The 16710-nt window shown below is 35.9% G+C and overlaps 1 protein-coding gene across 3 annotated transcripts in view; it reads left to right on the forward strand.

The window, feature by feature from the left end:
• The first annotated feature begins 5747 nt into the window (after positions 1-5747).
• LOC125650346 (bifunctional glutamate/proline--tRNA ligase-like) overlaps positions 5748-16710 on the forward strand; it is a 39251-nt gene continuing 28288 nt past the window's right edge. For all 3 annotated transcript variants that reach the window (XM_048878564.2, XM_056165890.1, XM_056165891.1), the window contains exons 1-9: positions 5748-5929; positions 10739-10823; positions 11002-11098; positions 13609-13765; positions 13858-14018; positions 14254-14339; positions 14690-14816; positions 14975-15167; positions 15974-16145. In XM_048878564.2, the coding sequence (XP_048734521.2) occupies positions 5887-5929; positions 10739-10823; positions 11002-11098; positions 13609-13765; positions 13858-14018; positions 14254-14339; positions 14690-14816; positions 14975-15167; positions 15974-16145 (1121 nt within the window). In that variant the 5' untranslated portion in view covers positions 5748-5886. The remainder of the gene's footprint in view (positions 5930-10738; positions 10824-11001; positions 11099-13608; positions 13766-13857; positions 14019-14253; positions 14340-14689; positions 14817-14974; positions 15168-15973; positions 16146-16710) is intronic.

The following is a 16710-nucleotide window of genomic DNA, read 5'->3' on the forward strand; positions in this document are numbered from 1 at the left end:
ATCTAGACGAATTAATCTGTACGCACTGTTTTCTTCCGGACAAGAAACATCGAACCCATTTACAAATTTCACTACTTCCATATGCTTTCATCTTTTGGAGCAATCTTTCATGGGGAACTTTGTCGAAAGCTTTCATAAAGTCCATGTATACGGCATTTAGTATCCCTCCTTTATCAAGTATGCTTGTCCATCTGTCGAGTACTTTCAATAATTGTAGTGATGTAGATCGGCCACCCATAAATCCAAACTGCTTGTCACTAAAGAGGTTAAAACTATCCATATGGTTGATAATCCTCTTTCGTATAAGTTTTTCTAGAGTCTTGCATAGGATACTGGTTAAGCTCACCGGTCTGTAATTGGATGCCAACTTCTTGTCACCTTTCTTAAATAATGCTGTGATTATTGCTTTTTTCCATGTTTCTGGTACTATTTCAGTGGTGAAAGATTTGTCAAATATCATACTTAACGGTTTCTCAATCACATATGCTAATTCATAAAGCACTTAAGGTGTGCACGGTCCGGACCTGGAGACTTTGTCATATTCAAGTCTAATAGTAGTTTTCTAACCTCCTCTTGGGTAATCGAATCATCCGTGTTAGTATTACTTTCAGCTCTTTTGTTCATATTTGGAAGATTGTTCTTATCCTCTTCAGTAAATACACTGCTAAAAAAGTTTGCTAATATTTCTGCTTTGTCAAGGTCACTACTTGCTATAAACACATTTCCATCTACTTGTTTGTCATGTAATTCTGATACTCCACTTTTAGACTTCCTTTTACAAATTTCCAAAAGTTCTTACTGTTTGTCTTTGCTGCTTCTGCTACTTGTTCTTCCTTCTCCTTCCTTTCCTTGTGGGTAAGTTTTTTAACCTTATTTCTGGCTTTACAATACTCTCAGTACTTTTCTTTACTTTTATCCTCCATATATTTCCCCCATAGTCTATGCTTCCTTTTAATACTATGCACTGCTTCCTTACTAAGTGGATACGTTCCTTTTAAGTTTCTTGGTCTACTTTTTGGTATATTTTCTCTATTCCTTTGTTTAGTCTGTTCATAAATCTCTCTAACATACTGATAGTGTCTAAGTCCTTAAACTCAGCTTCCCAGTCAATATCTAATTCATTTCTAAGTCCTTAAACTCAGCTTCCCAGTCAATATCTAATTAATTTCTAAGTCCTTAAACTCAGCTTCCCAGTCAATATCTAATTCATTTCTAAGTGCATCATAGTCACCCTTGTAGTAATTCAACCTTTCAACGTTTGACGAGTCATCACTGAAATAGCATTTGTATTATAACTCCAATACACAGTGATCACTGGATCCTAGGGGATCCGTGTACTCAATGTTCGTAATATTAGTTGCATCATTAACCAATATCAAGTCCAGTAGTGAGGGCTCATGGTCAATCCTAAATCTGTAATTCTTGTCAACCACTTGCTGGAGATAATTATCTCTTAAACATTCTAGAAATTCACCACTTAAACGATCGTTGGAGGACCAAGAATTCCAGTTTATATTGAAGTCTCCTGTAATGACAGTGTGTGTGTGTACTTCAAGTCACAGACTTTGTTTATCACTTCAAATAATGACTTGTGCATACTCTCATCAGCTGATGGACTCTTGTATATGCAACCAAATAATAGTTTATCATTCCCTTTAAGATTCAATTTAATCCATACACTTTCCTTAAAGTTACTATCAATGTCAATTTTCACTGCATTGAGATCTTTTCTACCGTATACAAGTATCCTTCTTCGTGCATTTCCTGGAAAATTACCATCGTGTACATGAGAAAACAATACTTCCCTTTGTTGGGCGTCTCGGAGCCACAGGGAGATTGGGTGACTGTCCCAGGAGCGGACGCCCACGCGTTATTTCGCGACGTCAAGATAGAGACCTACATCTCTCGCACCTCCTTCGCGGATTTCAGACGGAGACTGCACGCCAAGTTGTCGGCACTCATAGTTGGCCAGTGCGTCCAAGAACGGTTAGGAATCGGTTGCAAGAGTTTCATTTGAGGCTACGACTTCCCTTTATTGGTCCGCCACTTACAAAGAGGCGACTCCAATGTTGAAAACAGTGGCTACTTGCATGTGCACCTATTCGGTTTCTTTTGGCCCATTGGACACGTGTGTTGTTCAATGCAAAGTGGGAAAATACTTCAGTGGTTTCGGCACGTGGACGTGAAGAAGAAGACGACGAGTCTCGCTTCCCGCGTTACAGGTCAGATGGACGACAATGTGTCTATTGACGACGTGGTGAGCAATAGTATGACGCTTGCGTAACGGAAAGCGACAGATTCAGGGGAGGGTTTAACATGGTATGGACAGGAATATCCCAAGGCGTGAAAACACCTCTCGTGGTTATCCATGGCAATCTTACAGCAGTAATACTGGGATCAGATCTTGAGACCACACGTCCTTCCTCTTATCCATCGACGTAACCTTACGTTGTAGCAGGAGAACTCACGCATGCAGGCCCTTACTCAGGAATGGAATAATACTTAGAATACTTTAGTTCTAATTCAGAATTCAAATAGACAAGCATGAGATGATTACAACAATGAAGAGAAGATATGCCAAACGATAGAATATACATATCAATCAATAACAATATGCCTCAACGGACAATAAACACCTTGATGAGGTAAATGTTAAGGAGAGTAAGAGCAGCGACTGAAGCCAGGGGTGGGCACACACGCTGCTGATTGGGATCAGGGGTGGGCACACACGCTACTGATTGGGATCAGGGGTGGGCACACACGCTACTGATTGGGATCAGGGGTGGGCACACACGCTACTGATTGGGATCAGGAATCTGTAGGGTACCCTTGTTTTAACGTTGTCCACACAAACACCGTCTGTGACAAGACAACAAAAATCATCAAAATGTATTCAGTAAGGATGAATTGATAAAGAAACCCAATGATGAATCGTGTACAATAATAACTATGGAAAATAAACTTGGGTTTCTTCCCCCCGTTACGATAAAGAAACCCAATGATGAATCGTGTACAATAATAACTATGGAAAATAAACTTGGGTTTCTCCCCCCCCCCCCCCCCCCCCCCCCCCCCCCCCCCCGCTAGTATAAAAGTCGAGACGTCAGCCGAACTAACTCAATGTGACAGGTGCAGGATGCATAATTCGGAATAGTCTAATTCATGCATGACATGGTACTGGGTATTGTCCACCACATTTCTCCTTTATTAAACGTCATTCATTTCTGATACAAGATCAGTAAGAAAACAACAAAACACAATAAATGGAGAAGACTTTAATAGGCTGCAAGCCTGCTGCCTAATCCATTTATGTTTCATACATAATGAAATATTGTTTAAATTAAATTAATAAATGGACTAGCAACGATACGCAGCAGCTTTAATGTTATAATACAATATACAATATATAAATTGGATAACTAGTATAAAATTTAAACATGTTACTAGCTCTACGGGTCGTCCTAAACTGATTTTAAGGTCGATCGATCATCATGTGATGTCATGCGTTTTTGCCAAAAATTTATTAGGTAATCTTTGCGCACCATAGAAATATATCTTTCAAAGGAATTTTGTTCACTTGATAATATAAATAAAAAACAAAAACAAAACAACAACAATAAAACAACTTGGTAAACTTTTGATAGTGAATTTTTTTTTGTATTTTGTGGTATTTCCTCTACTGAATGTCTACTGTACCATGATTTCCCCAATATTCACAATCAAAATTTATACATATTATGAATTAGCAGTTTTTCTAAACTGTTGACATTAAAAATTGTCATTTTAACAAGTTTTTATCTATTTTTATTATTCTCTTTTATGAAAACATGTGATTTTCTGATGTTGACTTACACTTTCGTTTTTGTATGTCTGACATCTTAAAAAAATTAAAACATCTTTCTTGGGTTACTAAATAAATTAAACTATATTGAGTGGGAATTAATACAGTTTTTCCACTTTAACCATCAATATTGGTAAGTCACATGAGGTTGGCGCAACCTTAACAACGTAACCCGATTAGGGGCGAGATCAAAATTTCAATGTCTGACAAAAAACTAAATTCACGTAGTTTTCACCAAGACCCCCCCCCCCCCCTCCTCCCCCTTTTAAACTAAATGTGATGAATGTTGAAACTATAATCCATTAATAATTAAAAACATACGAGTATAAATAACACTCTGTATACCCTTTCTACTGTTTATTCACAAATGAAAGTGTACTATCAATTGTTCATTAAAATGCAATATTATTATGTGGTTTTTAACAGTCACTTGTCGTTTCCCATTAAAGTGTAATCGGTGTTGGATGACAGAAACACGGGAGTTTTTACCCCCGCCCCCTGACTAGTTAAATTTAGATTTTTATACTACATCGATCTTTTGATCCCACACCTTAAAACAATTTAATTTTGTCTAATCCGTTCCTCAAACGAAAGAAATCACATATCTTTACGGACCATATCTATACGTCAGAGTATATTATATGTAGCATTCTGTATGAGATCGCCACATTTCATGCATTTGGATAAAAGTTATTGATGGTTTCACATAATTAACCTTTTCAAATATCTGCAAAAATCCTAACCGCAAATAAGTAGCCTAAGTGCTGCAGAAAATAATCTTATTGGTGGTTTTGCGATTCAATTGATTGACTTTATATAGAATGGTCAGTTTTCCTGATTTAACATCGATGTATGTAGGTAAAATATTTCTAGGGCTAATGGTAATGGATAAAGTTACACCTATGAATTGAAAAATAAAATAAATTACACCTCTCTCTCTCTGCAATCACAGGTGTGGCTTGCACTTTAGATGAATATGATATAATTAGTTAATGAGAGGTAGCTGTACGATTCAATGTTTAACATATCGTGTTCTGTTTCCGAGGGATTTGTGTATTTATTAAGTCAATACAGGCAGTGGCACACATGTTTTTCATCTATGGTTACACTCTGTACCAAGTATCTCGGTCGCATCAACAGCCTGATTAGATATTCTGATTGCTGTGGTGGCGACAGCAGAATACATATACTACTACTGCCAATCTGACTGGCACCTACGTATCTTGCATCGTTCTTCAATTAAAAAAAAAAAATCTTGACAACCATTAAAAGCAAGATAAAAAAAAAAGAAAAAAAAAAAAGAAACCCTGAAAAGATGGGGGGCTTTTTGCCCTAAATTCTAAATCCTAAAAAAAAAAAGGGGGGGGGGGAGGGGTCACTACTTGGGAGTTCAAGTCATCAGTTCAAGCTTACACACTTGTCATTCACTGTTACTCTAAAAAACATTACTTTGAATGTATTAAGAAGGATAAACTAACTATGCATGTAAAGATAACGTTGTCAAAAAAGGGGACAACCCCACCCCAAACCTGAATTCATCAATGAACCCATATAGTTCATTAATTTGACCTCGCTTCCTCTCATGTGTAGATGTCAGTCTGTAAATGGTCCATGTGAACGCCTAAAATCATGGAGCATGCTTGGTTTTTCTTACCCCGGATAAAAGAAAAGCAAAATAAGAGATTTTTTAAAACGTCCAGATATTCTTGCTGTGATATTTAGATATATAAATTTGCTATTTTAAAATTCCGGGAAAGAAATCATATGAGAGCTTGTATGACTCTTTCGATGGTGAAATTATACTCCATGTCCATTTCATAAAATTTTGGTGTAACGATCCTAAATCAAGGTGGATGACCCATCACGGAAGCAGATATCCGGAAAGTCACGCGTTGCTCTCTACTGTTAAGTGGCAATACCTCATTTCCTGTTTGACTGCACGAGGGAGACTACCCAGACTACCAGTGCCTACGATAGGTGTTATTGTGCCGTTTCCTATTACATATCCATATTTGAAGTTATTGAAACCATAGGCCTATAGAAACATGGCGCTGAGTGTGTCTTTCCAGAGGGATAAAATCCCAACAGGTATTCATCAAAGCATTCATATGTACCGATGCTTATAGTGCTATGTAAATTTCTCGCTGTTGCATCATCTGTAGCGAGTTGCAGAATGGTGTGGGATATGATAAATAAATAAGTTGTAATTAAAAAGTTCTAAATGTTATGCATGTGGACGAGTGCTGTATTGTTTTGTTAATATAAAAGGCTCCAATGAAAATATAAACATCCTTTATTTCCAAGGACAATTTTTTGAATGGAACCAAGGCCAACGATAAAAATTATTGAGTTTCCGCTAACGTTCCAGAAAAAAATAGGGTAGGTAGGTAGGAAATAGATTTTTTTTTTTTTTTTAATTTTATTTTTTCAAAGTATGCAAAAACATTGTAAACTCTAACAAGTGTAGTATAGGAAGGAGGAGAAAATCTTTAGCTGGACCGGGAATCGAACCCGGGACCCCTGCATTACTAGGCAGGTGCTCTAACCACTGAGCTATCCAGACCGGTATCCAGTCCGTATAGCCCTAATTACTACATTCCTCCCTCCTTAAGATCAATTATAATTGTCTTTCAATATCAACCCAGGTTCTTTTCGCCCCTGACAGGGCCAACCTGCACCACCAGGGGTGGTCAACGGCACCAAATGTAGTATGGGAAGGAGAAAATCTTTGGCTGGACCCCTGCATTTCTAGTCAGGTGCTCTAACCACTGAGCTATCCAGGCCGATATCCATGGTCCGTATAGCCCTAATTACTGCACAAGTTAAATGTTCTATTGAATTTTATACTTTCAAAATAAAATTTTGCTTAAATTGCATTGCAAGGAAACTTTCAATCATAACATTTCACCCGTTATTGGCTGAGGATTATTTCCAGATGTTTTATAAGAAACTATATTTTTCAATGAAACATATCTAGCATAAAACACAAAAGTTAACTCCTCTATGCCACTATGCTCTACAAGTACCAGATATATTGTTTCTACATTTAGATTGGTTGTCATAGGAATACTTCTATTGGATATGTTTGACAGGAAAATAATGTGATGGTTTTGAAAAAATATATTGAATCATCACCGAAATATCAACATCATTAACATATTTTAAGTTTATTAATACATTTCTGAATGTATTTTCACAATCTAAATGGAACAAGGGTAGGAAGACAGTCTGGGCAGATCCCACTTATCCTAATGGAATCCAACTCTCTTCCAGCTAAAACTTTTTACCGGACATAAATTTTTATTTTAAAAACAATCTGCACATCTTTTTTTCCTCTCGGCTCTCACCAGCCATCAACAACTCGGATGCGCTCACTGCTTTATTTGCGGCCTTTTTCATAGTGTTTTCAGTTAGAACTGCAGCAGAAACCAAGGATGTGCATACAAATTTGACAGACTGGACATCCATGTCTGTCACTCTGCATCATGACCTCCATATAAAACTAGGGTCCCCGTGTATACACAGTAATACCCGCTGAAATGATAGCATACGACAGTGCATGGCTATAAATAGCCACCGTCTAAAAACAACATAGGAGTTGGCAATTTTAACAAAAGAAAGTCTTCTATGAAAACATGACACTTGGCAGAGTCTCTCGACCGTCTGTTAACTTCAATTGTTAAATCATCATTGCGTGAGCACGCATGGAGGTAGCCACTGGGTCAACCATCATCCATGCTGTTAGTTAGAAACATCATCAATGTTGTTTAAACGCTTGACACAATACCATGCAATTTTGTATATCATTAAAGCGTTTGAATGACTTCATCTCAATGTCTAACTAAAACGAAAACCAAGAACCGGGAATATATTATTTCCGAGTTAATGACGATTTTTTTTTTAAATATCGAAAAAAAATTCTAGGGTCGGGGCTATAATTTAGGGTCGGTCGGGTTAGCGGAAACACAACACATTTTATCAGTGGCCCAACTAGACATTATAAGCATTGTCCGATCAGGCAAAGTTCTAAGCATATAATCACAGAGTTCTTGAAATCTTTTGATCCTGTCGGCAAGTCCGATAAAAATGTTCAAAGTCTTGTAACCAAAAGGGAGAAAATGCTACAGACCAGACAGGGATTCGAAACCAGGCCCCATGAATCTCCAGTCAGGTGCTCTATGTGCAGAGCTATCTGGCCACTGGCAATCGAACCCGTCTGACCGCTACAGTCTCAGGGTTCCAAATTACTACTTGCCCACTTGCATTGGCGACTATGCTTTGCTTGTGGGCACTCCAAATTTCCATTTTCGTTGCCTACTTGGCGACCGTAATTGTCTGATCAACATTTTTCTTTCCGACCAATCCCGAGTCCCAATATAATCAAAGTTCATTTTCCGGTTGAGGTTTTGTCACTTGGCGAGATATTCCTAGGGTATCAAACCTTCCAAAACGTTTTACCATAGTGGAAAGATGGGGAGAATATGGTTCAAGTCTGAAGAAGCCTGTGTTAAAGTCAGATGCCGTGGAAATCATTATGTCCATAAACTGATATTTTTGCAAGGTTGACGAAATAAGGATAGAAATGTGAGAGAGAGAGAGGAGTGTTTGAAAGAATTACGGAAATAGAAACAGAATTTGAATATTGATATTTTAATTTTTTAAATAAATTGCAATGTGACCTGATGTTTCTTTCTTCTTGTAAAAAAAAAATCATGTTATTCAATTTCATATGTGTGGGCTACTAAAATTTCATGTGGGTTAAAATGATTTTTTATTCAGGGGCCCACTTGGCCCCTAAGGTATTCATTCAAAGTTGGAACTCTTAGTCTGATTAATTCAAGATCTGTGTCAGTCCATATGATTGGTAGGTGTTGACAAAACAACTTTCGTAAATCTGTCTACATTTCGTTCGAATTCCCCAAGACCCACTCACTCATAATCTGTATAACACTTTTCTAAATAGCATAAAGGCTTCTCTGATGTATGCGAATGCCAAACAATGATTGATAAACAACATGTGGGCTGTAGGTAGCACATTGATAATTATTTTCACTATAATATTTATTACTTTATGGGCAAAAAAAATCCATTAAATATCAATTTGTGAAATTGACGCCAAATAACGCAGTTGGAAATGTTCTCTATTGCCTGTCTCTTCTGCCGACACTGAAAAAACAACACCCAACCATATAGGCTACACAGCATTTTCCAATTTTTTTTACCTGCACAGAAGACTACCCTCAAATGCATACACAGCGAAGTGTACCTCAGGAAGTAGCCTCAGCTACCAACACAAATAGCAGAGTTTGTGAAACTTAAAAAAAATTCTGTTAGTCATTTTGTCCTGCAAGTGTCACAGTTTTACAAGCCATTTTCAATAGTTGTAAGTCATCAACAAAAAAATCAGTATTATCGGGTAAAAAAAGAAATTGTAAAGTAGTTAGGTTTTTGTCAATCATTCCAATTTAAGTACATACTCAATTATCTTATTTAAAATAATTTCATTCGCTTTCTCGTAATGCTGGTTTTTTTTTCTTCTTCATCTGGGTCTGTTTCAGGCTTTCTTTTTAAATGCATGGACTGGTCACATGTCATGAATTCACTTGGATAACTTAATTTCATGAACTTAGTCTATTACAGTTACGAATAGTTATGAATAATTTTTCCATGCATAAATCTGTAGTTCAATAACCAATTGTTTTATACAAAGGAATTACTGTAAAGTATTTGATGTTAGTAGCTGAAACTACTTCCTAATGTGCATTCAGGCTGTTTACATGTGAAAATCACATGGTTATGAGGATAATTTTGTTTGCAGGTGAAAAAAAAATTAAATAAGGCAATACTATGTAGGTGTTGTTTTTCCGGTATCAGCAGACAAGACATATAACATTTCCAATTTGAGTTATTTCGCATCAATTTAACAAACTGATTTTTAGTGATTTGTTTCCCTAGTGAAGTATATTACTAGCATGATACAGTGTATCTTGTATGTTCACCATTTTAGTTTGCAAAACAAAACCAGAACGGAATGGGTTGTAATGATCCGTAATGTCCCTTACAAAAATGATTTTCCCATATAATTTCATTATAAATAAAAGTATTTCCTCACTAATGCTTGGATATATGATTATTCTTTTACTACCTGTAAATGAAATTGTTTGATAAAAATTGCAGTTTAAAGTTTCTGATGATCAAATCAAACTATTCAATATTTCAAAATTTTCAATACCTTATTTTATTATAATGTTATTTTCATTTAAATCAATTTAATATACCCAATAATTCCCAATGCTATTTGAACATGCTTTGTATATATATTCATAATATAATTTTATATACGATTTATGCAAATGTTTACAAATTTACCAATTTTTATGTTTTAACATGCATGCCAATGTACTTTCAATGATATGGTTGTCAACCAATGAATATCAAATTAATTATTTTAAAAAGATTATAAAAATGGAAAACATCATATTGCAGGTATGGTGCAAAATGGATTGAAATAAAAATGACATCATGAATTTTTTTTTGATATCAGAAAGAGAAGTATTGAATGAACAATTCTGACATGAAAAGGTTTATGTATTCTTAAGAAAAAAATTGTCTAATACTTCTTGGGAAATTTTTCAAAGTCTTGAAAAACACACCTTGATTGAAGAATTGATTGAGATTTTGGCCAGTTGTGTGCATGTTTTTCTTTAAAGATTTGAATATTACTACTGGCTCCAGCAAACTCCTCAGAGAAAAAAAAGTAGCAGTAAAATGTTAGAAAAATACTGTATTGTTTTTGTTGTCCCTGGTGGGATTTGTAATTCATGTCTCTCAAACCATCCCATACCAGCATATGAGAAGTTATATATACATGAACAAATTTTTTTTTGTATTTTTAAGCTGCCTTTTTGACAGCAGAGTATTTATCACAGAAGAAGCTTGTGAAGTGGTCACTAGAGCAGAATACAACTTTAACAGTGGAGGGGTAAAGTAACATACAAATCTGAACTGTTATTTACAACCAGTCTGAATGAAAGTCAATCTACTGAGCAAAATGTTTTAAGTTATGAGATTTCCCTTTTTCATTTTCCTGTAATTAACACAAAGAATTCAACAGAGTACTGCATCATCTGCCTTTAGAGCATTGCATTTTATATTCCCAGGACAACTTTAACAAATAACTTCACCATTTGCCGATTTCTGGCCAACAAGTTTCCTGATTCAGCTCTCTATGGGAATACCATTCTGGAAGCATCAGAGGTGAGTGTTTTTGATCACTCCATAAAACCAATACTATACTTTCATATGACTAAAGGATTTGGAGCTGATATGATCCATTCTTGGCCAAAATTCTGAGAAATCCTCATATTTCACTGGATAAAATTTACCAAAACTTGGAAGGCGAGTTTCTCGATAGAAAATGATGTAAATATATCTTGAGGATTAACCATAAAAGCACAAACTTTACAGTAAGATCAGAATTAGACAGGTATCCAATTCATTTTGATATAATTGAAATGCAGTCAAACCTCGTTGAACTATATGGGACTAAGAAAAAACTTTGAGATATCCAAGGATTCGAGATATTGAGGGTAAAATACTCAATTAAAATAGGTGGTTGGGACTTCCAAATCATTTTGACGTGTTCATGGTATTTGAGATATTGGAGTTCCAGATACCAAAGTTCAACTGTATTTAGGAAGTCTTAATGGTAATATTTCCTTACTACAGAAAGCTCTTAAATGGAGCAAACAAACTTCTACATATTTGAAAACTTAGATCTTGCCATTGACTTTATGTTTAAACTCATACAAATAGTTTTCATAAAGATGATATAGATAAAATCTGACAATGGAATTTTAAGTCAAATCAAAGTACCGAAAGTACTGCTCAGCAGACATTTACATGAAATATGGCTTTACTTTGGCAACATTAACAAGGAAAAATACTCAGGGTTTTTCGTAAAGCAAGAATTTGAATCGTAGATAATTATTTGGAACAGAATAAACATTTGTCTATGGATTGGACATGTCCTCAGACTGGAGCAAAACTTAGTTTTAAAAATTTGTACTATTATTTGAATAACTTGTCAATGTAGTTCTGATAATTGCTTACACAGAAATCGTGTAGTATACCATCACTCTTTGGTGAACTGATAAAATGAGAGGGGTAGCTAGCCTGCTACTGAAGATTCTCTTGCTGTTAATTACTTGTTTGGTTAACTTGGTTTTTCCAATTACTGCGAGTAACAATATTGAATTATTTTTGGCTCATTGTTCGGGTTAGTGATGCAACACAGAGTGTAATTTCAGTTTGATGAATGACATTTAATGCTTATTTCTAATATTGTAATTGGTTTATAAGTAGCTGATTCATATCAGTCATATTCTAAATTGATCAAAAAGTGCATTACAGTAGTTTAATTACACTGCTGTTGTAAACAATAATGAATATATTTCAGGAGGTCAATCTTACTAGAATGTGTCTTATACCTATGAGATTTTTTCTAGACCCTAAGTAATAGCAGTAATAATTTTGATGGGTTATTGTAAATTTGGGTATTGATTAATCAATACTTTTCAGAAATGGTTAATCAGCATGTACTGTCGTGGTTAATGTCTACATGGGCACTTTACATGCAACTTCTTGATTCATCAAAATTTGATGGGGCTTATCAAAATTTTCTTGGACTCAAGCTATTCAAAACTATGAGTTCAGGACAAAATCCCAGAGAGAACCCTAAATATGATATTTTATACCTGTCCAATAGCTCTAAATCTGCAATCCATCATAAACTTGATAGAAATGAGAAGAAGTGAATGCAAGAAGGCATGTATGTTTGTTATACACTGTTAAAAATTGCTCTTCTTGATATATGTGAAATCTCATATTTATGGATTGTCTACAACATTTCTGAGAATGAAATTAAATGTAAACTAAATGCATATTTAGAAGAAATACCAGTATATTACTATCTAAAAGTTTTCAATTTTATAGCCCCTGGGGTAAGAGGTTTGGGGGGTGGGTGGGTAAAATGAATGATGGCTGAAATTTGTTTTCTTTTCTTTTGCAGAAATCTGATTTTAAACTAAATTCGTACTAAAATTTACTTAGAGAAAGTACAAATCTGCTTACAAATGTTTTAGATGTCATATCCCCTTGGGAAGAAGTTCTAGCCTGCAGGTTCCAAAATTATTTTATTGCTTTATATTTTTTTTTAGGTAACTTGAGTAAGATATAACTATATATTGGGGATTTTTTTTTTAATTTTTGAAAGTTTATCTGCAGTGTAGTTACATATTCAAAAGTGGGTGGATGCATGTGATCAGCTGAGTAGAAAAAATAATTCAAGGAACATATCTACTTACTTGTACTGTTTTAATAAAGAAGGGGGGGGGACACATGGGGAAATGTATCCTCTGGGTTGATGATGCATGCCTTTATTAATACTTTGCTGTGGATGCTCAGGTGACCACTGGGGCCTGTGGGCCTCTTATTGATTAATCTTGCTGTAAGTGACCCTTGTCCTGTAAACTTGTACAAAAAGACTGATGGATGACCTTTGTCTTGATTCACCATTGGATGACCTTTGTCCTATATACATATACAAATAGACCATTGGATGACATTTGTCCTATATACATAGACAGATATACCATTGGATGACCTTTGTTCTATGTACATATATAAATTAACCAATGGATGACCTTTGATCTATATACATATATGAATTAACCAATGGATGACCTTTGTCCTATATACATATACAGATAGACCATTGGATGACCTTTGCTGCTGACTCCCTGTCCTGTGCTGCTAAATTTTGCACGGCTCTCAGTTACCTGGATAAGTCTCTGGAGCCTGTGACCTACATGGTGGGCCGATCGCTGACCTTGGCAGATTTTGCTGTGTGGGAAGTACTTCAGAGTAAGTTGATATTGAGCTGCTGCAGGAAATTAGATTTGTTATTTTAGAGAAGTATACCATAATGATATCATATCTATTTATGTTATTTTCAGGTAGTAGCAAGTTCCAGTCACTGCTAGCATCTGATGATGCAGGAGTCAATGTCACTCGCTATTATAAGTTTCTCTGCAATCAGTTGGTGTTCAAGATTGCACAGAATCATTTGGTCAAGACTGGTTCAAACAAGAAAAGTGATAAAAAGTCGGATCAGTCAGTGAGTACCATTTCAAAGTAACACCATAATGTAATATACATGTAGAATTATGCCAATCGAATCTTGTTATTTTGGCATCGATTCCAATACCTGTACAAGAGAGATAACTTTGTATTTTGAAAACAAACAAATACAATTGATACATCTCATTTCCCCCCTCTAGTTTGTGAAAATACATTGTAATTTCAACAGTCTTTATAGTAGTTGATTGTCAACTTGGTAACAATTTCTACAGGCCAAGAAGGATGAAGGGAAGTTTGTGGATCTACCTGGGGCTGAGATTGGAAAAGTTGTTGTTCGTTTCCCACCAGAAGCAAGTGGGTAAGTTCACACACGTTAAGCACACTAGCCCTTCAGAATATCCGAGTATTATCCCATTAGCTGCATGCACCACATTTCAAATTGTGGGATCACAAATACTTAGTTAGGCTTCACCATGGCGACGGTAACTAAGACATGAATTTGTGAACAATATGGTGGGCATTGCATCCCTGAAGGATATCTCGGACAACTTTTTAACCCGTTTTGAAATGATAAATATTTGAAATTATAATGTAAGAGCAGGTATTGAAGTGTGTACAGTGTTTTACCAGATCATTTCTCCATGTAAAAGAGAAACTTTTGTAACCCAGTACATTCCATTTTTAATGCAGATCACTTTTCTAATATAGGTATTTACATATTGGTCATGCAAAGGCAGCCTTGCTGAACTACCACTACAGAGAGATGTTCAAAGGAACGCTCATTATGAGATTCGATGACACCAACCCAGCTAAGGAAAATGAGGAGTTTGAACAGGTGTTCATTTAAAACTGTCATCTATTTGACCGGAAACATTTTGTTTAATATTGAATACTAGATATGTTTCTATAACAGAAATATTGAAGAGGAAACCATGTTCCAAGTTGCAGGTGTCAATGTGATGATTTGATGATTATTACCTCTGATGATTGTAGGTGATTCTGGAGGACGTGGCTATGCTGGGTATCAAATACGACAAGTTCTCCTATACCTCAGACCACTTTGATCTGCTTCAGAAGCATTGCGAAAAAATGATTAGGTTGGGCAAAGCCTATGTTGACAACACAGATCCTGAAACCATGAAGAAAGAGCGAGAAGAGCGCAAGGACTCTGTCAACAGAAACAACGGTATGTCTTGTTTAACAGTGTAAAACAAGTGGACTTTCGATTGATTGATTGAATATTGTTTAACGTCCCGCTCGAGAATATTTCACTCATATGGAGACGTCACCATTGCCAGTGAAGGGCTTCAAAATTTAGGCCTATGCTCGGTGCTTATGGCCATTGAGCAGTGAGGGATGTTTATCGTGCCACACTTGCTGTGACACGGGACCTCGGTTTTTGCGGTCTCATCTGAAGGACTACCCCATTTAGTCGCCTTTTACGACAAGCAAGGGGTACTGAGGACCTATTCTAACCCGGATCCCCACATGTCATCACGATTCAATGTGTATTTATTGGTGGGGATTTCATATACCCATGTCAGTGCACTTGCTTGTGTTTATTATTATGATTTGAAATTCATGTCGTGGTTTGTCTGTGATTACTCTTTTTTATGCCCCGTGATCGGTGATTCTTGGACATAAAGGTGTTTGTCTGCAAAAACTTTAACCTTGGCCATAACTTGTGAACTCTTAGTGTTTGGGCTTTCCTGTTTTACGTGTATTCCTTGTGACAAGATCTTTCTTTAATACTAAAATGTTTGACCTCATGACCTTCACCTTGGAGTTTAACCTACTTTGAAAAACTTTATCCTTGGCCCTAGTTTTTTATTCTGGAGGGCACTGCTATGCTGGATATTAAATATGAGACAACTAGGGGTTTCATATTTCATATGTGTATTCCTTGTGATAAGACCTTTCTTTTGGAACCAGAATTATTTTGCTGCCATACAATGTCATTAGTGTTTCACAAACACATCTTGTTTTGGTAAGGTGTGGAGAAGAATTTAGCCATGTGGGAGGAAATGAAGAAAGGAACAGCTAAAGGCCAGACCTGTGCAGTGAGGGCAAAGATTGACATGAAATCTGACAATGGCTGTATGAGGGACCCCACATTGTATAGATGCAAGCCTGAACATCACATTAGGACTGGCACCAAATACAAGTAAGTTTCTGTGCATTACTTTGACACTGATGAAACTTCTAACCTGTTTGTAATCCATTTTGACCCAAATTTTCACCCCCAATTGTCTTCTTTTTTTTTTTTTCATTTTCTTTACACTGTAATGACATTCTGTCAAATTTGACATGAAATTTGTCTTTCATTGCATGTCATATTAGACAGATTTTGCTGTATCAAGAGCTTGTGAAGTACTGTAGATTCCTTATTTTACACGAGTACTTATTATCGCGAAATGACTTATGGGCATCAGATCACGAGAACATAAATTTGCAAGTGCTCTTTTGATCAAGAGGTTTTGCATGTAATTTGGCAATATAAAATTAAAAGCGAGTAATTTTATTTCGTGTATGATGTATGATAATAAATTCCTTGTGTATATTTAAGAATTTACAGTATTAAAAATTTGTCCATGTGACCCAGAAGCTACATGTATTTGACCACTCATCATAGATCCTATTCTTTTAATGTACAATGTATCTCTAACATGGTACAAGATATATAATGGTGCAGCTGTGATAAGTTTTCCTCGAGTGACTGGGAACTTTCT

This window comes from Ostrea edulis, chromosome 5 (genome assembly GCF_947568905.1).
Source record: "Ostrea edulis chromosome 5, xbOstEdul1.1, whole genome shotgun sequence".
Taxonomy (NCBI): Eukaryota; Metazoa; Mollusca; class Bivalvia; order Ostreida; family Ostreidae; genus Ostrea; species Ostrea edulis.